This window comes from Podarcis erhardii (assembly GCF_964252035.2).
Source record: "Podarcis erhardii genome assembly, chromosome: 5".
Lineage (NCBI taxonomy): Eukaryota > Metazoa > Chordata > Lepidosauria > Squamata > Lacertidae > Podarcis > Podarcis erhardii.
In genome coordinates, this window is record NC_138509.1 from 37,744,724 (window position 1) to 37,761,158 (window position 16,435).

Sequence of the window (16,435 nt, forward strand, 5' to 3'; positions counted from 1 at the left end):
CCCCATCCCTTCCTTAAAAAAAAAAAAAAAGGCACAACCCAACACCCCCAGAGTTCCTCCCTAAACAATGCACGATTGAATGCAGCTTCAATCTTGTCTCCTCTAATGAGAAAAGAGTGGGAAGAAAAGAGAGAGAGAAAATAAGCAAGATGCTTCGAGGTGCCCTGACTTTCCGGTCGCATCTCCAAGGCTGGTGGACTTGGCTGGGAGGGGAAAAAATCTTCCCCGGTTGCACACTCCTTGAAATCGCGGCTGCTGCTCCCACAAACCGTAGAGGCCGCCTGGACAGGCAGGAAGATCCGAGGGCGCGGACGATCTCGACTGTACCTGAGCCGAAGTCAGAAGGAGAGATTCGTTTGATCGAAACCCCGATGAGAGAAGGTCCAGCAGGCTGAGACGCAGCATTCCCCCATTAGAAAAAAAAAATGAAACAAGCCACACCAAAGGGAGGGTAAGGTTTATATTACTGTATTCGGGACTGTCCAAATAACTTAATACACGGAGCGCATGAAAAGAAGGAAAGAAAGATACATTCTTGATGCAAGTCCCTCGGTTCATTTGGTTTTTTGGAATTTAGGATACATTCGCTTTGCGTTTCGAACGAGGCTGCTCCAGTGCAGAAGTTGAAAACTGAGGGGGAGGGAGTGGGGTGGGGAATAGCTAGTCCTAGAAACACCCAGATGGACACACACACACACAGATCTACCTACCTACACAACTACACGCACAACATTGGCATCGCGCTGCCTTATCCCTTACACAGGCAGAGGAAAGGGGGGGCTGGGGGCCGCCGCTGGGGTTTAAGAATTGTATATAAAAGTCCCGTCGCTCAAATACCCGAGAAAAGTCCAGTTGTTCAAAGACCACCAAGGCCGGAGTTTTGATTCAGGTAGTTTGGAAAGGCTCTCTACAAAAAAAAGAAAACCCTCTCCTTTTTTGCCCCCCACTACAAAAAAAAGAAAGAAAAGAAAAGAAGAAAATCTGGTATAGAAAACCTGTTGGATCTCACTTAAGGCTAATAATTTACAAATAATACAGGAGAGTGTGTGTAAATATATATTATATATTTATATTTATATTTAGAGAGACAGGCAACTATTGAAACAGAAAAAGTTCCTTGCTTGGGGAAACATGATCTCGGGGTTAGTGTAGGGAGCAGCAGTGGCGGATTGTGTGGCAATCTCACCCCCACCAAGTCATTTGTAAAAGGGGAGGGGGGAATCTTGAGGCGTTGCCCGCAGACCGCAAAGAAAGTTATTTACAATCCCTCTGTTGCATGTACAATTTGGCATTTTGCCTTGGTAAATATACAGCCCTATTCCACCCCTACGAATGTATGTGTGTGTGTGGTTTTTTTCTTTTTTTCTTTTTACAAGTTGTTGTTGTTAAGATAGCATTAATTGACAGCAATGCAGACGCTCAGGTTCTCTCCGGCTGTTTCCATAGGCCGGTCCCTTTCACAGCATCTTTTCCAGTTGTCCATGGAGCAAGGACCCTAACCGGGGAGAGGCAGGCTTAGTTTTCGGCCTGCGCCCGCCGGTCTCCAGAAACGCCCGGCGTTCAGGAGTGCTGGGACATCCCGTTCACCAAGCCTCGCAGCTGCCTCACCACCGTCTCGATGAGCTTCTGCTTGTCGCGGTCGTTCTTCCTGAACTGGGCGAAGATGTTGTTCTTCTTCACGTCTTTCATTCTGAAAGCAGAACGGGAGAAAAGGAAAGAAACAGAATTTAAGTTAGTTCGTTCGTTTTCAAAAGAAACCCAAATTTCCTCCTCATTTGCGTTCGTTCCCAACGCAAAGGGCTTAATGCCCGCAGCCTCCCCCCCAAATGAGCAAAAAACGGCGCGCTCGGAACCTTTGAGGTTCTCAAGCAGCCGAGTTTATGGCACCAGCTTAATCCGATTTTCTTCCAATCTGAACGGCGGAAAGAGCAGTCTAGGCGAAAACAACAGAGCTTCAAAGGCTAAAATATTTTAGGGTGGCATAAACTTTCCGGGACCTGAGTTCATTTTCCAAATCTGAAATTTCTGAGCTGGGATGACAAAGCAGGATTTTCCAGTGCAAACAAGACTTTTTTTTAATAGGAGATGGAGGCTACCCTAAATATTATAGATGTGCGGAAGTATCCATGGAATCAAAGGGAATTCTGTTACAATCAGTTGTTTTTTAAGTTACTTGTACAAGGAACAGAATGCAGTTCATTGTAATTCGTATATGGACAACTTCTTGTAACCATTAAGACACTTTAGTTTGGCTTGAGTTGTTTTTTGTTTGTTTGTTTGTTTTAGTCGGCCTTCCTGTTAATCTCTTCAAAGCGGAACCTTGGGTCGTTTAATACCAAAAGGAATAAATTCGGAGTGACAGTAGAAGTAAAACCAAAAAAGTACGAAAATACATACCCTCTGTGGACTCTGCAAAACGTTGGGGCGTTGCGAGGGGGGGGGGGAGAAAGAAAACGAATCAACAGTTAGAAAGGAAGGGGGTAGTTTAAGGCACAGCTAAATATTTATAACGCCTTTACATTTCAGGGTGTAGCTGCAAGCGGTGTGCCTTGACTCCTAAACGCTCTTTCCTATTCCGCATTTGCGGCGAGGCTGAAGCTTCCAGAGAGCCTCGCTGCTTCAACCTAAAGAGGTTTGCTCAGACGTAAGTACCATTCAGCTCAGAGGGACTTCGTCCCAGGTGAAGCCTGCCCAGGACTGCACCTTCCTCACTCTCTTTCCCATTTTCAAGGCAGCTGCCGCGATCCTTGGAACAACTAGACTGTAGAGGCATCCATCTTTCTCCCTCTCTCTCTCTCTCGATCAAGGTTAGATCCTCAAGCAAGGCCTGCCTGCACTGGGGGGGGGGGCCACACTGGATCAAATGGATCAACTTTTTTGTAGCAATCTGATCTACTATCCGGTTAAATCAAAGCACGTGGACTCCTTGAGCAGGGAGGTTGGTGATGGGAATTTTGCATAGCGCAACGCAAGCAAAGACCCCATACTGAAAAGGATAATTTTTAATACTGCAGTTTAGTCACATTTGTGTGGGCGTTTTTGCTGCAGGTTTCTCTCTGTCTGTCTGTCCGTCTCTCTGAAAAAGAGTAATTACATATTTTTGGAATAACTTTAAACCAAAAGGTCCTGAAAATCAGGACGTTTACCAATTGCTCCGAGATCCATCCCACACTTTGCCATCTTGCGTGGGCTTCTTTTGGGGGCGCCAATGAAAGGGGACTCGTCCGTCCGAGGAAATTTAGGATGGGCAAATTTCCTAAGCGGGAAGATGCAGATAGTGTCCAGTCCTAATCACGAGAGATCCGGATGGAGCTGTTCAAACTAAAAGAAGCATTTCCCCGTTTGCAAAGGGACAGGCGGCACCTAAGCGCTCGCATTTGGGTTACAACCTAACCTTTCCCTATGCGTCTCCTGGGGGGGGGGTGCCCTAGCATTCGCTCTCCTGCAAGGCATTGGTCTCCTGATAGCGCCTGCAGAGATGGCTAGAGGAGGAGGAGGAGGGCGGCTGTGTGTGACTCACTTCTCCAGGAGGGCCAAGGCGGTGGTTGGATTGACGCGCAGGTACTTGGAGCTGGGCTGCCCGTAGTCTGCTAGGTAAGTCGACCAATCCCACACCATGAAGAGATCCAAAAGCTGAAGTGGGGAGGGGGGAGAGGGGGACACACACACAGTGACGTTAAGGGCCTCTGGGGTGTGGAGTTTCCTCTCGATTTTACCCCGTCTCCTTCGACCACCAACTTTCATCCCGCGTTAGGAAGTACTCAAGATGCACAACACGCTCAAGATGCACAACACGAGGAAGGAAGCAAACGAAAAACTGGAAATATGCTTCTTTGGTCATTTTAAAGCAAGCCATTAAAAAAAATTAATCCCCCGTTTTTTCAAGGCAGAGAGCCCCTCGGGGCGCCTAAAGACGAAGCAATTTCTAATGGTATGAGATTCATCAAATGTAACATCCGCTAATGCTAACGAGCTGGGCTTTGGCCCATAGCAGCCACAACATGTATCGTATACCCCACCCTCCCTGGTGAAGGGCGCGAAATAAATAAGCAAATAGGCAAAATCGAGCATAGAAGGAAGTCAATCACAGAAAACAGGCACGAAGGCGGGACCTAGAGGGGGCCGAGAGACTTCAGAAATGCACTTCAGACTTTCGATAAAATACGGAGACGTTATAAAACACGTCTATACAAATAAAAACCCCACTGGCATGGATACCCCTCATTTTCCAGGGGGAGATGAGCTGCATTTCCAGAGAACCTTCGTTTGTAAAGCTCTGCCTCTATTTCTATTTCATCGTATTTTCCACAGCTATTCATGGAGGGCGGGAGATTGTCTATGCTCTGTGTCATTAATGTGAACAACAATAAAATAACACCAAATAGAAAGAAATTGGTTCTTATTTTGTGGACCTCTTGCGGTTCTAAATTTATATGTCCATTTTTCACGTAGGATCGATTCCCACACCTTCGTGCGCCGTTAAGAAATATCTTCATTTGTTGAGTACTTTTAAGCTTGCCACAAGGCACTGCTGTGTTTTTTTGTTGCAACACAGAACACAGCTTAGTACCCCTTTTGGGGAAGGGCGCATTTCAGCCTTACAAAGCCTCCGTTTACAAACGCTGTTCTTACACCTTAAAGCGGGGGAAAGTGATCACTCAAGTTCCACAGATAATGCAATCGAAATACTTGTCAATCAGAAAAATTGTTGGGCACCTCTCCCTCGTTTTAACGGGGGTATGCTTTTCATACCAAAATTAAAACGCGTCTGAGTGGAATAGGAACGTTCGTTCCAATGCCTCTGTACGCCCTGCTCTTCCCACAACACGCTTCAAAAGTAGCCTTTATGAAAAGTACCGGCAAAAGGAAACTGGAAGCGAGGAACAGAAGGAGCCGGGTTAAAATAAAATAAAATGGGATAAAATAAAATAAAATCCCTCGGGAGGGACCTCCACCCCCGCTCCTTCCAGCTGCCTTTGCTCGGCTCATAATATCCAGCCGGAGCTGCTGTCAAATCTGAGCGTAATCTTTTAAAAGGCGGCATGACTCTCGCAGGAAAGCGCCGGGCCCCGCCGCCAATTTGAAGCCCTAATCCCCTCTAAGCCACTTAAACCCAACTTCCGATCCACGTTTCTCATTGTTTCAAAACTGCCAAGCCCTTCACTCGCTACTTGGGGCGCGGATCGTCTTCCTTCCAGCCCCGGCGGTTTCTGGAGAGCAGGTTGTTTTGGCGTCTTTGAAGGAGCCAAGGAAAAGGTGGGGAGGGGTGGCGGGGTGGCCAAGAGGAGTTTCTCGCGCGTTTATTCATCTGCTCATTATCAGGGCTCGGTTTGCCATTTCCTTTTCGCCTTAACCTGGAGACCGTGGGGCAAAAGGAAGGCGCGCGTAGGGGAGGAACGGCGGGGTCCCCCCAGCCACCTACACTTGCGCCGCCTCCGGGGGCTGTTTGACACTCCCAGAGAGAGATTTGCAAGGAGCTCCGGTCTCTCGGCTTCCCAGCGAGAAGGGCCATCCGGGTTTTCCCACGGTGGCCTCCCAAGTCGAGCAGAATCTTCTTCAGCCACCTAAACTCGAAACCAGTTTCCTCCGGAGGAGGAGGAGTGGGAAGGATGAGCGGCGCTGGATGCCAAGCAGACAGCGGCCGGGGACGTGGGAAGGCTGACGCTAGAACTGTCTCACTAAACCAGGGATGGGATGCCATCAGTCCCATCAGCCCCAGCCAGCGTGGTCCAACAGCTAAGGGTAGAGGCAGGCTAGACCCGCTACACTTTGCGAAGGCTTTCCTCCTTCCACGCCCCCAGTCCCAAGGCTGGGACTTTCCTTCTTAACCTACACCTGGAGTTTCATGGAAGCCCAGGCAGGGATGAAGGAGGAGTGGGTCAAAGCGCTCCTGGGACCTGTTCAGGGTGCCATCTTCCCTTGCCACTGACTGCACAGCCTGAGTCCACTGCAGGGGTGCCAATTTGAATAAAATATTGTGGGGGTCCAGGTAACCCCCACCCCGCATAACCAATCACATGATGCAGTGCACACATACCATTTGAATGGGAATGCCCATCAACTTTGTGGGGGACCAGCCCCTTCAAATATTTTATTGTGGGGGCCAAAGCCCACACGGCCCCTAGGAGTTGGCTCCTATAGATGGCAAGGATGAAGGACAAGAGGTTGCTTCCAGCTAGACTTGAGGCCCGGCTTCTCCTTTGCTTAGAAATTAAAGCACTGCCTATCCCTCATGAGGTCCAGAGTCAGGGGAGAGGAGACTTCACAAGCCTCCTCCAGCTCATCTCCCACTGGAGGCCGGTTATTTCCATGTTTTCCTAAAAACAGGCCATTCCATAGATTATTGCCACAAGTCACACTTCAGTCCGGCAGACACTACCTAAAAAGCCAGAGTCTCACATCTCTCGCTTGCTATTTGTGCCCTGCGCGGTAGGACAGATGGAACTTCAAGCCAGTGCAGTTTTTCCACATCTGCCTCAGAGACCAATTTATAAAAATAAGAGATGTCCCAAATTATGAGTGGGGTCAGAGGACAACATAGGGAAGCACCTCAGCTGGGCAGAGCCATCTGCAACCTTCTTTGAGCCATTTGAATTCTCTTGGCCACAGTGGGCAACTCCTCATTCCTGATCACCTCCCCCATCCTACCCTATAACCTCTTGGCTTTAGAAACTGTAGTGAAAACGAGCCCTGCATTTCCATAGCATGCCAACCGTACCCTTTTCTGCAAGGTCTGAAGGGAAGACACATGTATGCAAACATGTTTTAACTGGTATGAATGTGGGCACTTGAGACGTGGTGATGATAGAAGGAGGGGGAAGCCGACACCTGAGCAGTAACACTGCAAGCTCTGAAATGTCATTCCACCACCCCAAATAAACCTTTAAGTCTGATTGCTACATACCTGGTCTAATTCACAGACCCTGGTTTCTTACCCATCATTACTATTCTTACCCATCATTGCATCCCTATTCTACTCTTAGAAAACAGAAGTAGGAGAGTGTAGTTAAAGTGTCAGAAGGGGTAAATAAATCATGTTTGGTGTCCTTGGATTTTGCTTTAAGAAGAGCAAAATCCAGGACTAATCTGGATTCGTCCATGACCCTACAGAACAGCAATTTCATGTGTAGGACATTTCTTCTGCTGAGCAGCAAGACCCATAAGTGTAGCATCATTCACCACATGCTAAACAGGTTTCTTGACACCATTCATCTTGGTCGGACTACTCAGCCTATGATAGTAAGCACATTGACTTGGAAGTGAGCATTGGGATTAATGCGTCTTTACTTCCAAATAAGGTGCTTATGACTCAGGAGTTCATTTTTGTTGGAAGTGCATCTTCTTATGTAAAATTAAAGAAAAACAAGCAAGAAAAACAAACAAAATGGGCAGAAGAAGCAAAGCGTGGCATGCTGATGAATCAAAAACCCTCAAGAAAAGTGTTGGTATACATCAGTAAAAATAAAATAAAATCATATTCAGGATTTGGAAGACGAAAGCAAGTTCAGAGGCATACATCTTACTTAACATGCAATTTTTCACCAAAGCTACCCAAAGGGGAAATAAAGGAAAGTTTTACTCAGTACGGTAATATTTGTGCGTATGAAAATGTCCAAGAATCAATTTATGGTAACGTCTTTTTATCTATCACCAAAACCAATATTTTGCCCATAGAAGCTCCATACAAAACTCTCAGCCATAAAACCCTTCTGAAATTTGGTGACACTCACTTTACTAGCATCACTTTCCAATTTTAAACTGATGTAGGCTATCCTACATAAATGGTTCGCATGCTGCTCATATACATTTGGCTCAGTTTACAGTACAAAGTTCTGGAATAACTTTCTGTGTAAGCTTACAGCAGGAGCATAAAGAGCAAAATCGTACAGGCATCAATGTTTCTGTCCTACAAACCGTATTAAGAGCATGCTGCATTGGAAAGCAATATGACTTACTCCTAGGTAAACATTAATTCAACAGCAAATCTGAAAATCCCTGCTGTGGAATTAAAATTTCTGTTCTTGCAATGCATCTCAGACTTCATAGTCTCTCCATTTAGCAATCCAGGTATGAGACTGCAAAATAAGATGTTTCCATTTTCTAATGCAGGTTGATTAATGTAGTGGGTTTCTGTATTTGTCATCATTCAGATAGATCAAATCAGTGCACTGGATAATGGAAAGCTTTGGCATAGCAAATGACTTCCCCCTGTTTTCAGTTCTTCCCTTGACAATCTCTAAATTAAAACATTACTCATCTAGTCTCAGAGATGCACAATCTGGTAACGAGCACAACAGGCCACCCATTCTTGCACCTCAACCAATTCGCCTGACCCACCCTTTAATGTGTTTCTTGGTGTGTTTTTATAGTAGACTAATTAGCGCAGCGACAGCTTTTTTCTGGAACGCCTTCTGACAGTGCAGCTAATTAGCCTCAACCAAACACCAGATTTATTTTGGTGAGGTATACTGAAGTGCCTGTGCTCTTTTTGTTTTCAAACGGAGAAAATTAAAACGGAACCTGCCCTGCAGGGCCATCCCTGCCACTAGGCATAACTGAAATGAGGCAACTGCATCAGGTGGCAGATACAGGAAGCAATGGACGCCCTGCACACTCATAACTAGCCTGTTGCACCCTCGTGTTTGGCAAAGAGCACCATCACATTGCCAGTATCAAAATAAAATACAACTGCTAGTCCAGTTGGCTTCTGTAAATGGAAAAGTGTGGGGGGGGCATTTTGCCCTTTGCCTCAAGAAGCAAAATGTCTTGGGGTAGCCCTGTCTGCCTAGTTATAGCCCCATCCAAAGAGGGTACCATTCACAGTGTTTGACGTTTCCTGGGATACTGATGCAGCATATTCCCATATACTTTATCATGCCTCTATGGTTGTGTTAGCAACTGCACCACCTCTGCAAGTATCCAAACAGATTTTGGCAAAATGTTTTGCAGAAGGCTGATTAATCAAATTTGGTGTGTGGGTGTGGATGTCACACTTCAGACTATCCTGGTGTATCATCCTTGGATATTCTTGAAAGAAAACTACACATATCCATTCAGATATAATGCAGGCCGACTGTGCAGGGTGGATATTTGAAGAGTAATGCGGGTTCCACTCCTCAGATTTATCATGATCTATGCAAGAAACATTAAAGCTGCACTACTCAAAATACTTCAGATAGTTCCACTGTTTAAAATGACAATGACTTTCACATCCAGTTCAAAGACAACCGAGGATCCTATGCATGTTTACCCAGAAGTCTCCCTCTGTTCCTTAGAGTTTAGTTTACACTCTTAGGAATGTAGAATGTACAACATGTAGGAGAGGCATACAAAAACCAGCCTTTAAAAAATCACACGCATTCTGCATCAAGAGAAGCAGAACACATTCTGTAAAATGGGCATATTTTTGCACAATTCTGTTTGCATTAGTAATGGGAGAGAGCAGGGAGCTAGGCAGGACGCTGAAGCTTTGCCCCCGGACCACAGAAAAGACCAATTCTCCCCACATGCTTTCGAGAAAATTTCTGCAGCCACACAAAATGGGGAAATTGCTTTAAAAAGAAAAAGGAAATTGGGAATTCTCAGGGTGCCGAGTGTGCATCCTGCGTCTCCCCTTTGTGGAGAACAACCAAACAGACCATATAAATATTGAAAACATAAATAGATAAGCAAAATAGATGTACTTGAATGGCATGCATGTGCCACTGTATTTTCTGCTTTTGGTACATATCCTATATGAACCGGAACAACCTTCAACGCCATCACATCAGCTCCAGCCTCAAAGAAGAGAAGCAGGAGGAGTGAAAGTGACGGCAGAGGATGTAATCGCATCCTATGCTCAGCTGAAAGGTTACACAGCAGCCTCATTAATTCTAGAAAGTTTCTTTTTTTCTGAACGCCACAGCTTTACATGCTGCGGAAGACCAACACGCACAAGCAAATTACATAAGCAGTCCAATTATAAACTTCCCTCTCCCCTCCGGAGGGCAGGTTCAGGGGTTATGTTGGGACAACTCCCGGGTGAAGATGGTGCAGATAGAACAGCGAGCTGCAGCGACAGCAGGATGGCTGCTTGGTGCTATTACACACTTATTCTTTGTCTCACTCGCAGCTTCGCACCTTGCTGTGCGTAATGGACTTTGACAGCATGTATACTGTATGCTGTGGGTGGGCAAGAGCTGCCTGGTGGCCTAGTCTTTGCAACCATGTCCTGGTCACCTGCATATGATTTGGCACTCAGGCGATGCACCGTCAATACAAGCAATTGGATAGGAGGCAGCATCACTCCCATATGTGCCTGTAAGCCATTTCAAGGAACATTCGTATGGTGGGAATTGCATCTGATACGAAGAACCTTTCCATCAGTTCAGCTTACATTAACACACACAGAAAGACAGGGTATTAACCATCCTTCACAGCTTCTCAAAAAACAAACAAACAAAAGATTTGATCCACTTTACTCACTATTAACATGACTATTTCATGCCTTCCTGTTTGTGGTATGAGGTTTCAAAGGCAGCTGGCAGTAACGTTAGTTATTTTGTCCACACAAGGCTGCAGAAGATAATCAAAGTGGTTTACTAGTACGTATATATCATTTGAACTCTCAAGTCCTTGAAATGTGGATTGACACCTGCAATTGCTATTAGCTTTCCAGACTTCCTATGTAGTTGTCATCTGATTAGACTTCAGAGTCAATAGTAAATACAGTGGTTTAAAAATATGTCATATGTTTTAGCCCTAGGCACAATAAAACCCAGGTATTAAAACATCTCTTTAACAGGATGGTTCTGGGAGTTAAGATGAGGGGGACTGGGCATGAAGGATTTCAAAGATTTGTAATCAGGCTCTAATGCAGCTACCGGGGGGAGGGGCGCTAGCCAGGATTTTTTGCCCCGGTGAATCCTTCAGAGGGGCACCATTGAGGCTCCTAGTCTGTGTGTGCACACGCAAGTGTGTGTGTGCCGAGTGTAATAAAGCCTAGATTCACTCGTCGAATGCATAGACTTAATTTAGAAAATGAAGCAGAACTATTTCTATTCCTTTGCTATACGGAATAGGGAAAATACACTTTACCAGTATAATCATATACATGCTTAATCAGAAGTCAGTCCCATTGTATTCAATAGGGCTTACTCACAAGTAAATAGGCATGTACTTCTAGGGTATCTAGTATTCTCATTTCAATGAGCAGCTTTCACAGTTAGATCTAGTATTGGTGTGACATTTTGCAGTTATGTCCGTGGAAAGGTCCAGGTTACAGGATCCAGGTATTCAATAGGATCTAGGAAGTTGTTAACTCACTTCACTTTTTACCTTGCTTAAAACAAAAATAAAAATGAGAGAACTGTGTATAGTCCCTAGTTCAACATTCTTCAGAAGGGCCAGCACTCGCTGCATTTAAATCACAAATTATGCTAACGAATGTCCTGGATGGGTCCTATATATTAAAAAAATCAAGTTCTGGACAACATTTGCTTAAATCTAACAACACAAAGGAAAAGATAAAGTGGTAAGTATGCTATATGCTGCATCTGAATGAATTAAGTATCAGAAATTTTAAAACCAGCAGGACTGATATCACTACTATACAGTAATCCATTATACAAGATGCTAGAAAGTCACACACTCAATTTGCTTAAGACTGGATATGTATAGCAATCTATTTAAAAAGACTGTCAGTAGGGGCAGGGAACAGGGGAGGCCATTGAAATATATATATTAATATTTATTGGCCATCTTTGGGGGGGAAAAACTCAATCGAGTTTCCATAATACGATAACCAAAGTTTTTTTTGTTTTTTAAAGTTATAAAACCAGCAATAACAAAAACATACATCAATATAGGAGTGTTTGTGTAAGAGAGAATGTGTGGGAATGTGCATACGTGTGTGTGTGTGTGTGTGTGTGTGTGTGTGTTTATATATTTGTAAATTAGACACTGTGTGTGTGTGTGTGTGTGTGTGTGTGTGTGTGTGTGTGTGTGTGTAGTTGTGTGCTCAAAGATGTACATGACGTAATGCCTGTAATCTTTTCTGATTTGGCTCAAGATGCTACTGTGACTCAGAATTCATCAGAGGAAACAGAGTGCACATGTTCATTTCCACTGAAACAGAAGAGGCATATAATCCTAGGAGATTTAAGTCCTGTAATTAATATAAAGGTGGAACAGGAAAAGAATTTGAGGGCAAGTCCAATCATAAGGCAGATACATCTGCCAAAAATATATACACCAGCTTACAATTGTTTATGGGGATGTCAGTGTTTTGAACTCTTGTCTTGTTTCCCAGACTGTGGCACACAGATCTAGTTGGTGTGGATACAGGTGCTATTAACATGGTTGTGCTCTACACTAGCTCCCAATTTTGAGCCTTTCCACATTAGCAAATGTTGGCTCTGGGACACAGTGTTAACTTTAAAGTATTTACTTGGAGTTGCTTTTTAAAAAAGTGGTTGCCCTTAACTGCCTAAATATATGCTAAATGCATTGGGTTGTATCCATAGGAAGTTAGTTATGCACTACTCATAACAACTTGAGTCCCACTGATTTTGGAAGAACTAAAGCACAACTAACTTCCTCTGGATCCAACCACTGATGACTTGCTAGATGTGCAGGTTAAGATCATCATTTTCCATAGATGAAAGGAGCCTGCTACAACTTCATCACCCCTCTCAAATTCAATGCATTTCTCAAGAAAGCAACTGCATTAAAGGTATGTCAGACAAAGAAAAGATGGGGGGAAATTAAGACAATTAATGGGAAATTAATGTTATCTGTCCTCTCAGGATTCATTTTCTTATTGCACCTAACAAAACAGACAGCTAGAGAAGGACAAGAATAGAGGGGCAAGTAAAATCCTAGTAAAGGAAACACACAGAATCTATACATACTTCAAAAGATGCTAGAAAAAAAGGCATTATATGCAGGCATGTTTTGCATAATCAAAAAATGAGGTTTTAGGATGTCCATCTTTCCTAAACAATGCTTAGCTAAACCTGAAAGGCACATTCTCGTGCATTTATTCTTTTAAGACACCAAAAAGGTAACGGAAGCGTGAAGTCCAATTTAATGCAACAAAAGTGGCAGATAATGCCACATACTGTAGAAGGAACAGGAAATAATGGGCTAAATTACTAAACCACAGGCACACATTCTCTGACCACATTCGTCTTAGAGTTACTGAAGATTTCAGAGTCTGAAATCGAAATAAGGAAAAGATTTCCTGGATTTCAAGATCTCTCACATTCAGCCGCATCTGAAATGGTCTTTCAAAAGTCCCAGGTCTGCATGAAACAAAAATATGGCTAAATCTGCTTTCGTTACTGTGTCTTTGATGCTCTGGGAGAAGAGTTCTCTGTCGGCCCTTGGATTATTCATAAGCAGAGCAAACAATTTTGCTGAACGAATTTATAAGCTTGCCATAATCATGAGCTTTTAAGCAATCCTGGTGTGGTTTTTGTTGTTGTTGTTTTTTATTATTATTTGCTCGATCAAAACACAGCTTGTCAACCTTGCAAACAGTTCCTGGCATGTTCTTAATCCAAACGGTCAGAGCTTTGCTATGAGCAGCTGCTTCCATTTTAAGAATCTGCCTTATATACCAAGTCAGTCCATTGGTCCATCTGGCTCAATTACGCTCACACTGACTGGCAGCATCCCTCAGACAAGGAGACTGTCTCTTCCAGCTCTGGAGATGTCAGGGATGTTTCCTGTCCAGTTCCTCTCCTCTCACTAAAAAGGCTGGTATAATACTTGGAAGAGACGGGACTCATTCTCTTACTTTCCAACAGCTTGACATTTTCACCACCCTCTTGCCTTAAATGCAGAACTCTTTAATGCTGAGCAGAGGGAGGGGGATTAGCTTCCAACATTTTACAGCTGCCATCCTAACCTCTCCCGTATTCTGTTCCTCCCCACCATAAGCTTGCCATAGGTAAACAGACTGAACTTTCAATGATAATAATTTATGACAAGTTGCTCACCTACACAAGGAAGTGCCCAAGACTTCCAAGCAGGCATCTGATGCCCATTGGTGAGTGGGACACTACAATCATATCGTCGGCATAAATTCAAAGTAGCCTAAGAGAAAACAGGTAGGAAATGAAGCCCTTCTAAATTGACTACTATACTATCGATATAAATGTCAAATGGAAAAAGAGCAATAACTCAAGCTGCCTCCTCCTCCTATGGAAAAAGATACGCCGTCTGTAAATAATCCCTTTTGACCGTATCATGGGAAGGAAATTTCTTGCAACAGGTCTGGGGTATAGTTGAACTATCAACAGAAGCATGGGTATGGAATGGAGGAGGATCATATGAAGTGGGAGAGGGAGCTCCTTCCATGCACCACCCATGATTGTACTAGAAGTGGATGGTGGGGGCTTCCGGTCCCACCTGCCTTAATGGAGGTAGCTCCCATGACAGTGGAGGGGGATCGTCGGTGAACAGAAAGCAAGGACGACAGAGGGTAAATCACCCTTGCAGATCCCCCCCCCGGGACTGGGGGGAATGGGCTTCACTCACAATTTGTCTCGGTACCTGGCTCTTGCTCCGGCATGGAATGTGGGAGGCAGGGAGATGCCGAGTGCAAAAGCACTTCGCCTGGCGAAAAGCCTCCTACGCCGCCATTAAGGAACAGAGGTTCTCCATTTAATTGGCTCTTTAAATGACTTTAAAGTACCAGTGCGTGATGGAAAACAGTTGCAGCAGCACTTTACGGAACATATCAGCTACTGTACATATATTCTAAAAAAATGTTTAGGGGTACTCTCATTTTCCTACTCATATTGAAATACTGCCCCTCAATGAGGGCAAACTTAGATTCACAAAATGTTTAGGGGTATGCGTCACCCCAGAAAAAAAGTGCTGGCTATATGGATCAAAGGATCAAAGGTTTGAATCGATATAAGATTTATTCGGTGTGAGAGTCAGTTGGGGAGAGGGAAGCCCACAGTTTGTTTTTTCCAAGTTTCTTTCATATATTTAGGATTCAGCAACCCTCTCCAGAATACAAGACAAAAAGAGACTTACAAGTGAGGAAGGAACATTGGAGTAATATTGATATGAACTGTGGGAAAACTGTCTGTGATCTGGAATGAAGAAAGGAGGGGAAGCTCAAGTATGTCTGTTGGAAAGACAGCATAATTCCCCTCATCTCTGATTAAAAACAAAAGACAAGGAAAAAGAGACTGCGATTTGTTTGTGCTACTGATGGAAAGCAATCCAAAATAATGTTTAATTGGGCCATAAATCTCTAACTGAAGGAAAAGAATTTGGGGGCTGTGATAAGAATGCTGCAGATATTCTGGGAGTTGGAAAGGAGTATTAAATCTTCAGTGCGTTCAAAAGCTGCCCACCTTTTCCTAGGCTGAGGTGAAAATGATGAAGATCTCTGACATGTTTTACTAGAGAGACAGAATGGTTTATAGCAAACAGTTGCCTGTTCTGAGACATTGAAGCAAGGGATGAAGAGACAAGACCTCTGAAGAACATCAAGATTCAGTTCCGCTCCAAGTCACGATTGGAGAAAACAACAGCTGGGAAGTGAAAGAGACACCATACAGTGGTACCTTGGTTTACAAACTTAAACCGTACTGGAAGTCCGTTCTTAAACCAAGCCGTGCTTTCCCATAGCAGCGGGGGACTCAATTTACAAATGGAACACACTCAACAGGAAGCAAAACATGTTCTTATTCCAAGGCAAAGTTCGCAAAGCAAAACACCTATTTCCGGGTTTGCAGTGTTCTTAATCCAAGTCGTTCATAAACTAAGCTGTTCTTAAACCAAGGTTCCACTGTATATGGACAGAAAGAATCTCCATGAACATAACAGTTTTCACACACAGGGCAGAATTAAGATAATAGTTTGAGTTCCTCGATTGAAGCTATAGATTTACATATTGTAACATGACAAATGGAAATCATTAAATATGTAGCTGTTGACTAAGGGATTATTGTTATAGCTGAAATGGAACTGACATGGAACGCAGTGATATAAGATCGGAAATGCACCCAAACCATCATGCAGGAGCCACTTTAACTAAAATGTATTAATTGGAAGTTGATTGGCATTTTGATAATTATATAATTTAGGAATTAATTGTTATTGTTATAATTTGGCTATTATTGGGGGTATATTGGAAAATCATTATTAAAATATATATATATAAGTAACGAATGGTGGGGTGGGGAGTGCTGGTGGTTCTTATCTGACCTTCTGTGGACAGGGAGGTCAGCACTGTGCAAACATACCAGCAGGAACACGATATTGGCTCTACCAGGGCGTTCGCACAGCGCCACCTTCCTTGTTGCCTTGCGCCTCCCACTTTTGCTTCCCGCAAGCTTCCCGCTTCCCGCAAGCAGTGACTCCGCGATTAGACTGTACCAGTCTTTAGCTATGCTGCCAGTGTAAGTTTGCTGGCAGAGCTATTCCAGCT

General features: G+C 44.0%; 1 protein-coding gene across 13 annotated transcripts in view; it reads right to left on the bottom strand.

The window, feature by feature from the left end:
• Nucleotides 1-452: 452 nt before the first annotated feature.
• The window catches only part of EXOC6 (exocyst complex component 6), a gene marked incomplete at its 3' end in the record, with an annotated part of 98,324 nt that continues 82,341 nt past the window's right edge, over nt 453-16,435 (bottom strand). For 3 of the 13 annotated variants that reach the window (XM_081863211.1, XM_081863214.1, XM_081863209.1), the window contains 3 exons: nt 3,521-3,633; nt 2,398-2,409; nt 453-1,690 (listed from right to left, as the gene is read on the bottom strand). In XM_081863211.1, coding sequence (XP_081719337.1) covers nt 1,561-1,690; nt 2,398-2,409; nt 3,521-3,633 — 255 coding nt within the window. Of the gene's footprint in view, nt 1,691-2,397; nt 2,410-2,433; nt 3,288-3,516; nt 3,634-16,435 lie in introns of those variants that run through there. The other 10 variants (XM_081863213.1, XM_081863217.1, XM_081863216.1 and 7 more) reach the window with 6 other exon arrangements.